This window comes from Ruditapes philippinarum, unplaced genomic scaffold, assembly GCF_026571515.1.
Source record: "Ruditapes philippinarum isolate M1 unplaced genomic scaffold, ASM2657151v2 ctg2656_1_1_1_1, whole genome shotgun sequence".
NCBI classification, from domain to species: domain Eukaryota; kingdom Metazoa; phylum Mollusca; class Bivalvia; order Venerida; family Veneridae; genus Ruditapes; species Ruditapes philippinarum.
The window spans coordinates 84,176-97,683 of NW_026861372.1; the positions used below are offsets into that span (position 1 = coordinate 84,176).

The following is a 13,508-nucleotide window of genomic DNA, read 5'->3' on the forward strand; positions in this document are numbered from 1 at the left end:
ATACCAGATCAGTGTTATACTATATCAATGACATGCCATTCCAATGTTATACCAGCTCAATGTTATGTTATATCAGATCAATGTTATACTAGATCAATTTATATAAGATCAATGTTATACCAGATCAATGTTATACCAGATCAATGTTATACCAGATCTATGTTATACCAGATCAATGTTATACCAGATCTATGTTATACGAGATCGATGTTATACCAGATCAAAGCTATGCGAGATCAATGTTATACCAGATCAATGTTATACCAGATCAATGTTATACCAGATCTATGTTATACCAGATCAATGTTATACCAGATCAATGTTATACCAGATCTATGTTATACCAGATCAATGTTATACCAGATCTATGTTATACCAGATCAGTGTTATACCAGATCTATGTTATACGAGATCGATGTTATACCAGATCAATGTTATACGAGATCGATGTTATACCAGATCAATGTTACGCGAGATCAATGTTATACCAGATCAATGTTATCCTAGATAATTGTTATACCAGATCAATGTTATACCAGATCAACATTTTATTTTGTCATTTCTTCCAATACATACATAAAAACAATTATAAAAGCATAAATACCATCGCAGTTATAATACATATTCCAATATTTCTGAGCATGTTTAATTGTTTGTTATGATATTAGTCATATATATAACAACAATCAATCATGTTGTTTAGGACAGACTATTATCTCATGCGTGTCACGGATCACAAATTACTATTATACCGCCATGCACTTAACACTAGTTGTATGATTCAATACGTTAATGTGTTTCGTGAATTCAAATTAATCACTTTACATAACGTAACGTAACATAACGGTGTAAACGTATTCATATATTTTGAGCATACAGATGAGGAAAGTTAAACATTTAAACAATGGATTACAACGTTATAATTATAACGTTGTTAATTTCTGGTAAGTTTTTCCATATATTCTTAACATTTCATATATTAAGTAAATAAGCCGCATGAAAGCATGAAAAGAAAAAAAGTAAGTTAATAAAATTTGTATACATCATTTAATGATAAATGCGGTTTAAAAATAGTCTATATTCGGCTTTTAAAGTGGTTGTGAGTTCACTGCGTACGTATATTTTACACTCATATATGGAACTTTTGTCATATGTTTTGACAGACAGAATTTTATCATGTTTAACATATTCATTTTCGAGGAAAGTTTAGTGTTTTCAGTGCCGAATTATTTTCTATACTCTTCATTGACATTATTTTTTCAAGGGCAAACATAATTTCGCACGTTTTAAATGCTTAATATATCAACCAATTGCGCTCGATTGCAAAGTTACACAACATTGTTAAGAAAATATAGATTTTGATGATGTTGTTTTGTTGTTGTTGTTGTTGTATATTGTATTGATGATAATGTAAAGATAAAGTATAATTAGACCACATGGTATAAATGTCAATATCACCTGTCAGGTTTTATTACATTCAGTACTTAATTAGCTGAACGAAATGAACTCATGAATGATTGATTTATACTTGGCATAGTGAATCGTTTTAGCTGGTTTTGCTTTCGCTTTCTTAACGCCCCTTATGCCCAAAAATGCTTTAATATCTATTTCTTTAATTTTTTTTTATTTTAGGTGTTCTTTTATACTCGTAGTTTCCAAAAAAAGATAGCCATTGATAATTACCTAAACCGACTTTTGCTTCTGTTGCTTTTTGGCAGCCGGTGCAGTTATAGTGATTTTTTCTTGCATATCAGACAGTTACACCGATGCTAAAAACCCTGTCTTACACCCCATGTGCTTTAAATGACGTCATTGGCGCCTGCATTTTATGAATGAATCGCGTTCGTTTCTGAGGCATAATGTGCCTTTAAAGTTGATTCACATGATTTTGTTTGATAATTGTTTAAAATACAACGGTACCAAAATCTGATGATGCCCTAATTGCACACAGATTATCATATGTCATCTCATATTAAGTCTTGATATATTTCAGAAAGAGTGACATCATTATATTGACATAAGGTCCATTCTATTTTGTTGCCAAGGCTTTGTTGGTTGTCATTATAACAACCGCATATACAAGTAGTCCCTAACCAGTGTTTATTGGCAGTTTAACACCTTTTTTTCCTCTTCTTTGTCTATAGTGACAAAATCTTGTGGAGTGTTAGAATAGTGCGTTAACGTTTGTGATAATGTTTGGTATAATGTCTCATATCTTAATACCTGATAGTACATATATTCACAATTAAATTAGATTCTACTTACAATATTAAAAACCGGTCACAATTCGGAACAAAACTCATCTGCAATAGATTTACTTGAAAATTCCATGTTGTTAGAATGCATTACATAAGATATTTCACTTTTAGAGCTAATATCTGTTTTTCAAGCGGCGATATCATAAAATGTTAATTATTTTACAACCGCTGTCATAAATATACTTATTACTGATTACACTAAAATTAATATGATTTTCTCTTTATGTTTTACATAGGTGTACAAAGCTCTCTGCGGTTTTCCAATTCTTACAGCGATCATATGGTTTTACAACGAGCCCCGGAACGCGCTATATTATGGGGATATGCTGACGTCATCGATGACGTTGTTTCTGTCTGGATGGATGGCTTTCTTGTAGCAGAAACAAATGTCTACAATGAGACATCGGATGGTAGATATATTACCAGATAATGAAATATTTGTACTGAATATTCTGTATATGAGTTGCGCAATTTTCAAATCTGTTTTATATAATCGGGTTGGAAAAGATAAAGATCTAATATGTGTTGATATAATATGACCTAAAGAGAGTCCTAGAACCCTTGAAATAATTCCGCCCGGTTGAAAAAAAAAACGAATTTTACGCTAGTGAGTTTAACAAACTGTATTGGCGTTTTACAGCTAGATCATTCTTGAAGATTTAGAGCGGGTGCATATATTACCGAACACTTAAGCAGAAAAAATGTTTGTTCGGTAACATAACCATATTTTCAGACTAGCGCGTATCCAACGGCAACCCACACATACGCGTAGCAAATGAGTCATTCACCGAACGTTATAGCCCTATTAGTTTGGTAGATATGAAAATAAAACTGATCTGACTAATGTATGTTAATTCCGAATGATGGTTTTAATTCCGAAAATCTATATGATAATTATTAAAATAAAGGTCAACAAGAGAAGGTGATATTCAATGTCAAGTTTCATATACCATTACAGTTTTGATATAATCTTACTTTATGTCTTGTTTATGTGTTTTGTATTGACTTTCATAATTATTTCACCTCGCCAGTACGAATTTCCTTCTTTCCATTTTAGACCTCTACCCCTACTTACTTTTCCTACATCCCTTTCCCCATTAAGTTCTTATAATCAACAAAGGTTTCCTTATAGTCAATTAAAGACCCCCTTTTCCCAAAGTTTGTCTCACCCTGTGTGTTTTGTTCCCTTCGGAAGCCTTTGGTTTTGGATATTATGAATTTCTGAGAGAAGAAAAGTGATCCCTTAGAAGCATAAGGTTATAGGCTGAGTTTTGTGAAAGTTTTACCTCTCCATTGTTGATCTTATTTTCATATTTTGATTAAAAAACACTTTATGTTTTCAAATGGCGTTTTTTTCAAATTTCAGATTCCACTGGAATATGGACAGTCAAACTTCCAGCAGAAAACGATCCTGGTCCGCACGAAATTCTCGTGAATTCAAGTGAAGGCAATGTCCATCTTTATGACGTGTTATTTGGAGATGTTTGGTTATGTTCAGGACAAAGCAACATGCAATTTTCAATGAGTATGGTAATTGTTTCTTTTGTCGTTCATTGCAACATTGTTGAGTCGTTATCTAACATTATTTCACAATAGATATGTATAAGAAACATTTTACTAAACTACTTTCAAACAACTAATGTGAAACTTATATAAACAAATTTAATGTTTTATTTTTAGGTAAATAATAGTGAATATGAAATCACCCATTCATTACAATACAAAAATATACGAATGTTAACAACTAAACAAGTTCCCAGTTCTTCAGCCAGAGAAGATGTTGAGGTTCTTCATCCGTGGATATATCCAATTAAAGGTAAAATGTTTCATTATTTAATAACAACGGTTTTCAGTTGTACGATTAGTAAATATCTAAATTAGTTCCCCAAAGAAGTGTTTAAATATTCGATTTGTTTGCTTTCGATTGAATGTCATTATCACAACTTTTGTTTCCAGGTATAATTGACGATTTCTCGGCACTTTGTTTCATGTTTGCACGTGACCTGCAAGACCATATTGATTATCCAATAGGATTAATTGATTCAAGCTGGGGAGGAACACCAATTGAAGCTTGGAGTTCGAATTCAGCTATAGAAAAGTGTCCAGCTAAAATTAAGCACCCGTACGTTCATGATATCATTTTATTAAAAGTATAATTTTCAATTACATTCGTTCTACAGAAATTCAAAGTTGTGTTTACATATTGAAATGTTTTTAAATTGACATCTAAAATATGTTTACATTAAGTTGGAAATGTTAAATCTATTTGTATGTGTGTATATATTTAATATACTATGATACTGGGGGCACCAGAAAGAATCAAATTACGCAAGTCGTAGTACAATAAGATCCCTTGATCAAACATTTCAAGGACATAACTATCTCAACATTATGCTGTCTATAAGTATTTTATAACAGTATTGTTTGATTTTATTAACCTGTCAATTCCATTCTGATTATACGGTCAATGCACAGAATATATTAATATTCGATAAATGTTCGGTAAATTCCGTGAGATTTACGCAGTAAGATGTGGTTAAAGTACTCTTGTTTATACTGAAATAGGGTAAACTACAGGAATATATCTAATTCCTACGTGTTGTAAGATCGAAACAGCGTATGTACATTTTCTTTCTCATTCATAACTATTTTTTAGCGATTGTTTGGTAAATACTATACTGCATATAAGATTGTTAAAGAATTAGTAATCAAATTTCTTTCGGATTAAAATCAATAAATGTCATTTCAGTGCCGTAAAATACAATACAAAACGTGATGACCATTCAATGTTTCTTAGTTGTTTCATATCCATGTACGCTTGACAATTTTTATTAAAATATTCTTAAATATAAAGAAAGAATAAGCATAAAAAGAATGTCAAAAAGAAGGGATCGAACCTCGAAACTCTCATACATTAGGTAGTATCTTTACCGACTTTACCGACTGTGCTATTGCGGATGTTACGAGAACCTATTTTAAGCTAGTGCGAGTTTTCCAAACGTTAGTCATATGCTCCATATTAATTCTCGTAAAATAAACGGACAAAACCGAAGGGGATCGAATATTTAAATGAGTGCTATAATGTATTCATATTTGACAGGTCAATAAAATCAGACTATACTATTTTACAGACGCTGGAGACGACAAAGTCTATTGTGGAATTCAATGATTTATCCCTACACGTTAATGACAATAAAAGGCGCTATTTGGTACCAAGGTCGGTATACTAACAAGTAAACTTACTAACAAATAAACTCTATAACACATGTACGTTTGATGATTATTGTGAACACGTGTTGTTCAAACAGCAACATTCTGTAGCCTGCATGCTGTCACGGTACTTTATAATACAGTGTGGCAATACCACGTGACATTGACGTCATTTTCGGCATCATTTCCAAGACAAATGTTGCTCGATTCGGAAAAGAAAATAGCCGTAAATATTTTATTTCTGTACCAATTTCTTTGGGATATGCAGCAGTCTACGGGGAAAAATATAAGCTTTCAACAGAATATTGGATCTTCGTCAGTGTATAAGCCGTTTTATCAAACACTTTGCATAACCTTGGAAGTTGCTTGTATTAGAGCGGGCTTCAGTTGCAAGCTATTTCGTTTTCTGGCGTTATCTGGTCTACGTCATGATTAAAAAGTCAGGTTTACATCAACCGGGAGTACGGAAGGCAAAACTCTAACTAAATATGTTCATATCTTTATTATGAATGATATAAATCTTACATTTTTCTTCAATTGTCAATTCTGGCACCAGTTCCAAGTCGAAAAAAGGACTACAGTTTATAGCAGATTTTAGAATCCGTTGCAAATGCAAAGCAACATGCCTACCGTTCTCTTTCTATAATTATGTTAACCATGAAAAACATTTTATTTACTATACGATTTACATAAACACAAATGAATATTTAAATGATTTTTACTCGCTGCGCTATGATTTTAAAAGTCGTAAAATTGTTGTCTGTATTTGTAAAGAAATTGATTTGCTCTTTAATCATTGTTCTTTCGCGGTAATGATTATGAAAAATCTATTTGTGTCATGTAGCAATACTAAACGTGGAATTGAAAACAGAAACCCTAAATATCGCCCAAAACGGCAAAATTGAACTGTGCAGGCTCGGATTGACTTAGCTAGCCTGTCCAATGAACGTGCACATTCAGGATCACTTCGATTTGTATGCTGTGAAAAGGGTTACGCCTCAACGCGTCAATTTTAAAGTCAAAGGTTATTCTTTTGTAAAGAGTTATTTATACGTATAACCATATATATATAAAGAACCTGTAGTAATGTTTCAGTATGATAGATTCAGCTTTTTAACACAGTGGCACTCGTTGATAAAAAATATTTTTACATCCTGTTTTCATACCCACGGTAACCGTTTTTCGTGAACTGGATATAACTTCGTTCACTTAAGAACACTATTAAACACACTATTAAACACTATCTATTTTATAATTGCATTTATTTCTGTTCTGACAAATTTAGTTAATTTTATCAGTCAACTCAGCTTTATCAGAGAGCTCACCAATATACATTGTAAAGAGAGGAAGGGAACGATTGACTGATATTATTAACTAAATTTGTCAGATATGTAGTTTATCATCAGAAGTAAATGCAATAATAAAATAAATAGTGTTTAGTGTTCTTAAGTGAACGAAGTTATATCCAGTTCACGAAAAACGGTTACCGTGTGTATGAAAACAGGATGTAAAATATTTTTTATCAACGAGTGCCAATGTATTAAAAAGATGAATCTATTATACTTAAACATTGCTACAGGTTTATAACATTATGGTTATACGTATAAATAACTCTTTACAAAAGAATACCCTTTGACTTTGAAATTGCCGCGTTGAGGCAAAACGCTTTACAGCATAAAAATGGAAGTGATCCTGAATGTGCACGTTCATTGGACATTCTAGCTAAGTCAATTTTGCCGTTTTGGGTTTCTGTTTTCTCTCAATTTTGAATACGTTTAGTATTGCTACATGACACATATAGATTTTTCATAATCATTACCGTGAAAGAACAAAGATTAAAGAGCAAATCAATTTCTTTACAAATACAGACAACAATTTTACGACTTTTAAATATTCATTTGTGTTTATGTAAATCGTACAGTAAATAACAAATATTTTTATGGTTAACATAATTATAGAGAGAGAACGGTAGGCATGTTGCTTCGCATTTGCAACAGATTCATAAATCTGCTTTAAACTGAAGTCCTTTTTTTCGACTTGGAACTGGTGCCAGAATTGACAATTGAAGAAAATGGCAAGATTTACGCCATAAATAATAACCATATAAACATATTAAGGTAGGATTTTGCTGTCTGTACCCCCGGTTGATGTAAACCTGACCTATTTATCATGGCGTAGACCAAATAACGCCAGAAAACGAAACAGCTTGCAACCGAAGCCCGCTCTAATACAAGCAAGTCTGCAATTCTTATGTTATTTTGTTGTGATTAATGCTTCCGAGGGATCACTTTGTTTCCAGAATTCCAAGGTTATGCAAAGTGTTTGATAAAACGGCTTATAAACTGACGAAGATCCAATATTCTGTGGAAAGCTTATATTTTCCCCCGTAGACTGGTGCATATCCCAAAGATATTGATACAGAAATAAAATATTTACGGCTATTTTCTTTTCCGAATCGAGCAATATTTGTCTTGGAAATGATGCCAAAAATGACGTCAATGTCACGTGGTATGGCCACACTGTAATAGAAGCAAAATCCAAGGTTATGCAAAGTGTTTGATAAAACGGCTCATAAACTGACGAAGATCCAATATTCTGTGGAAAGCTTATATTTTTCCCCGTAAACTGCTGTATATCCCAAAGAAATTGGTACAGAAATAAAATATTTACAGCTATTTTCTTTTCCGAATCGAGCAACATTTGTCTTGGAAATGATGCCGAAAATGACGTCAATGTCACGTGGTATTGCCACACTGTAATAGATCGACATGCTTGATCCTGTTCAGTAATTTGGAGGCATAATATGATCAAGTAGACTTTAAAAACACGTGTAAGCTCTAGATTCTACACGATGTATTTTGTTCTAAAATATTTCACATCAAGACGCTGGCTAGACAGGTTACTGAACATGCGCAACATGTATATATTTGTACATGTTTATGTTATATTATATTGCTACATATCCAAAATTAAAATATACGATAAAAACAAATGATAATAAAATGCCATCATTTATTTTACGATGCAAATATTGAAAATAGGAAATTATGACGTAATGAAACTATGACGTCATTTACTATTTCAGGCGAAGGAAACCGAAACAATGCTGGGGTGTATGCCTGTCAGTTCCGTGCAATGATAAACGACTGGAGAAAACATTTTAACAAAAGATCTGATGGTGAAACAAGTGTAAATTTCCCCTTTGGTTTTGTACAGGTATGTTTGGTGACAGTGGGCATCTTTTTAGAAAATATATGATACGTTAATGGAAGTTTGTACAGATATTTCAAATTATGTTTGCCACTTGACATTCTTTTCCGGATCTCACGGACATTATGTCTAATATTTCGTATGCTAAACACATGTACATATAATTGTTAATATTTTACAGTTCGCATTTCAATGTCGTAAGCAAGATAAGATAAGATATAAGATAATTAATATAAGAAAGCAACATGTTCACCGATAACGCAGCTTAAACGACAAAGAGTGATCAATTTATTTCATTATATTCTAAGCCCCATGCTGTTGATATACATTGACGGTGGAAAACGTGCATTAAAAATACAATCACACGAGCTCGCACCATTGTTATATGTACTTATAAATGCGTAACAGCAATTTATAATTGATGACTGCAATGACGCCCGCTTATTTCAGTATCAAAAAATCACCGTCAACTGCATCGCTATCATACAACGAAATCGGTTTTTTATACGAAACACAAATATCGACACGCGAAATTACCAAATAAGACATTAACTTGTTTGTAAAAATAATGCTTATAAACGAAAAAAGTGTGCATCAAATCTCTATTGCGCAGATTTATGTATTTGCCATTCAAGATCACTCGTGAAAATGACAACTTAGCTCCCGAATTGTAGGCAACACATGTAAATATACTTTTCTATTTACAGTATACAGTTTCGAGTTTGAAAGTTTCGAAACAGAATAACCTTTGATGCAATGTTTTTATATAAATAAATGTAGTTAGCCCCGTTCCGGAAAAGCAACACTATTGGAGGATTTCCGAAGATAAGATGGGCGCAGACGACAAATATTGGCTACGTGCCAAATCGAAATATGCCAAATACTTTCATGGCTGTGGCTATAGATCTTCCGGATTTCTGGTCACCATCGGGATCGTAAGCTACTTGATATATCTTTTCTTCATATTAAGCGTTAGCATAATAATCATTACAGAATTCTAACATTGTTTGTTCATGTATTTCATAAAAAAGAACTGTAATAGCAAATTCTATAAAAAATCAACTTTAAAATATGTTCAATGCATTAAACACCCTTTCCTTGTACTTTTTTATTTTATTGTTATGAAAAACAATTAATCATTATGACATATATGCAACTAAAACATGAACTTTGTATGTTTTCAGAATTCACCCTAGACATAAACAAGATATAGCCGCTCGTCTTGTATTAGGTGCTAAACATTTGATTTATGGTGACGAGGTCGTGTATCAAGGTCCATTTCCAACGGGATACAGGATTAGTCCGCATCGTCAAACTATGCTCATCACATTAAATAATGACAAAAAATCACTACAAGTGAACCATAAAGATGGATTCGAGGTAAAAGTGTCTTAAATATTTGCTGTAGGTTTTCAGCGCCCACCGACAAGTATTATGGATACGCGCAACTAATGTTTAAATCATAAATAGCAATAGATCGAGTATGAATGCCCAGCCCCACATTCTATTGTCTTGTTACATAAATTCCAGTACAATAACTGATCGTATCAACTGAGTAGCTAAACGTTTTCAATTGTACATGACAAATCAAAGTATGCTAATATCAACAAATCGGGCTAAAATAAAAAGAATTTGCAACATATTGCAAAGGGACCTTAGTTAATATGATGACAAATATTAGTTCAGGGCTTAAGCGGTCATATTGTTAAGTTACACTCGACGCTCGTCGATTTTTTTTTCTGTTTGTTTGTTTTTGTTTGTCTTTTTTAAGGGAATTCTTTATCGCACTGTTCAGATATTGAATAAATTTCTATCAAAATACCCATATTATGTTCAAATGCTGACAACTATTCATTAAATGTTTTATCTACTTTTTAAAATATTTTACAAGATACTTATGATGGACAATTACTTTCTTACAAAATGTATTGCATATTTTTTGTATTCTGTGCAAGATACACTTACTTAATGGTGGAAAATATGCCAAAGTTTCAAAATATTACGATAAACGTATTTTCTCTAAAGTATGATAAATTAAATATTTATTACGTACATTTACAGATTTGTTGTGCTAGCGCGGCTGTAGATTGTCTTGAAGAAAGTCCCTGGTACACAGTAGATATCGTACGTTATAGAAAGTCCACAGTGGAAATTGATATAGGTGACTGTTATATACAGCACGTCCTAGGTGTCAGGTAATGTATTCATTACTAAAATCATCTATATGCCATTTCAATACATGCTAGGTTTCAGGCATCGTCGGATACCCACGGTTTATAAACTTGAATCAAGATATCTGATAAAATTTAATGGTTCGGCCGTGGGTATCCGACGATGGTTTTAGGTAGCATAATCATTACTATAGTCATCTATATAACATTTCAACAATACGCCATATTTGTATAATCACGGAGCGTATAAAACTATTAAGTTGTTATCTTTTCTTGAATATGATAATTTATTTCATATTTAAAACAGTGTGAGGGTGGGGAGTGCAGGGTAAGCCCTCTGAGAGTTATTGCACACTTAATTTCTCTTATGAAGCTATGAACCTGCTCAATTTTTACACTTATTTTCATTTGATTTCTTATCTCTAAAGGGATCAGCAATTTTCAAGATTTTCAAAATTAATATAAATTGACTCAATAAGCAGATAAAGATAAGTTACTTATTTAAGTTCAAGGTGTGTATTCTTGTTTCAGGTATTTATGGCGCGAAAGTCCGTGTGCCTTCAAACATTGTGCTTTATATGATAGTCAGACACAATTACCCGTCCCGCCTTTCAGGAAAATATTTGGTATGGACGAAACATCTGTGATGAAATAACTGTGATTTTATTTATTTATTTATTTATTTCCATACAATTGTATTATATTCACAATCACTATATCATTTTTCTACAATTATATGGAAAATCGTGTGGATTTATTGTTAAAGAAGTTTTGCTTATTTTTCCTTTCTTAAAAGTTGCAAGACTCGTTCCATTTGCATCACGACTCATGTGCACTTCACATAATGTATAGCACAAAAGGAAAATATATTTTTCTGTACAATTCTTCTTTTCATATGAGTATTTACATAACTGATATTTAAATACAATTTCTATACAATTACTTTTTAGAAAGATTGTTAAAGTGACATTATGCTCATTTTTGATTGTCAAGTTTAGCTAAATTGACTAAACATGTATATTTTTAAAAATAGGCTGTTATGATGGTTGCTATCTGTTTGCCCTACTTGGGTGTGTCTGGGGCTGCGTCCTGTGAACGTTGCCTTTGCCTTGTTGATCTTTATTCTTGTCTTTGATAGACCAACAGGTGATATTGATAAAGTATTAATCTACCTTAATATAAAAAGATTGCGTCATTCTTTTAGAATTAAACATCAAAGGTAAATTCTGATGGATAATTACAGAATTTCTCTTGGCCATATGATGTATTTATCGTTCATACTGAAGTAAATTATATCATTTATAAAAATTATGGCAAAATGTTATCTTATTTTGACTTTCACCTGTTCACTAAATATATTACCTTAGATGGGCATAATCCCTTGCATATATGACCGTTAAACCGCGTCTGTAACGGTTATTCATGATAATTTGTTGTTATTATTCTGAAAAAAGCTTTGCTAAAATCTTTAATAAATTCAAAGATAATATCACCTTTGTTGTTCTTGGTGTTATAAAATTTATGATAATTATGATAAAACATTAATATTTTAATGTTTGTAGAGTGTTCAAGCGTCGTAAAACAAAGTTGAGGATCAATGATTCGTAATAAAACTTCTAAATGACAAAATTGCAAAATGATGCAGGCTCGGGATAATTAAGCTGGACTATACTGGAAAGTGCAAGCTAGTGATCACATATCAACTTGCAACGGCTTAAGCAAAATTCCTCATTTAACATAAGATATCTAAATAAAATGGAATTTTGAAAGAGGACCAGATGTTATTCAGCATCGATATCACATATTAGCATTTATTTTTTCATTTAAAGCAGGCATCACATCCTATTATTATACCTCCAGAAACATTTTACTATATAGCCTTATGTGACGTCACATTACGTTATTTCGATCTATCATACTGGAATTGAATCAACTTGTCAATAATTTTTGCAATATTCACCAGGGATGAGTGATCTATATAGAGTAAGACTTAATGAAAGGTAATGTTATAGTTCTCTGCCCTGGTCGCAGATGAATTGGTCTCAGAGTAATAATGCATTATCATTATATGATCTAAATATAGTGGCAATCTTATTGGTCCAAACAGTAGTCAACATAACTTTTTTTATAAATCATATTCACTGGGTATAGTATCATATTCACTGGCTGAATTGGAATTTTCAAGTCTAAAAATAGATTGAGACTCATATTCAATTACCATATATCGTAGACTGTTAATTACGCGTGCTAATTAAAAAAATAATTGTTGCGGTTTGTTCTTTATGGTATATTTCTCGATAAAATATCATTACTTTACTGTACACCGCAATGATGAGTATAAACTTGAATTACATTTATATGCGCAACGTGCGCGTAGTTGTTGGACGCCTTCCCGCGATTCAACGAAACAACCAAACGTTGTACATGTGTGAAGTTGTACTTTCTGTGTTTTTTTTAGATTCTTATAGCCTATTCATATAATAAAACCCTTATTAACTAGTGTTCAATTGAATATGATGTGTTATACACCGGCAGAAAGTCATATTGACATCGGCTATCGACTCGGTCAATATGTCACCCGCCTGTGAATATCACACCATTTTCCATGACAAACTAGTCAATAATTATATAATAGTGCATAGCGGTGAAAAAATACATT

The 13,508-nt window shown here is 32.2% G+C and overlaps 1 protein-coding gene across 1 annotated transcript; it reads left to right on the top strand.

Annotated features, from left to right (window-relative positions):
- The first annotated feature begins 795 nt into the window (after positions 1–795).
- LOC132715419 (sialate O-acetylesterase-like) lies at positions 796–12,235 on the top strand. Its single transcript, XM_060698417.1, has 11 exons — positions 796–944; positions 2,495–2,668; positions 3,625–3,788; positions 3,939–4,074; positions 4,215–4,380; positions 5,390–5,475; positions 8,554–8,684; positions 9,459–9,613; positions 9,863–10,058; positions 10,740–10,873; positions 11,381–12,235. The coding sequence occupies exons 1-11, from the start codon at positions 905–907 to the stop codon at positions 11,502–11,504; spliced, it is 1,506 nt and encodes a 501-aa protein (XP_060554400.1). The 5' UTR covers positions 796–904; the 3' UTR covers positions 11,505–12,235.
- The last annotated feature ends 1,273 nt before the right edge of the window (positions 12,236–13,508 follow it).

Bases quoted from the DNA above. Each gene is read 5' to 3' on its own strand.
- LOC132715419 (XM_060698417.1), top strand. From the start codon at position 905: ATGGATTACAACGTTATAATTATAACGTTGTTAATTTCTG. The intron at 2,669-3,624 runs GTAGATATATTA...TTCAAATTTCAG, and splicing joins CTACAATGAGACATCGGATG to ATTCCACTGGAATATGGACA. The intron at 10,059-10,739 runs GTAAAAGTGTCT...GTACATTTACAG, and splicing joins ACCATAAAGATGGATTCGAG to ATTTGTTGTGCTAGCGCGGC.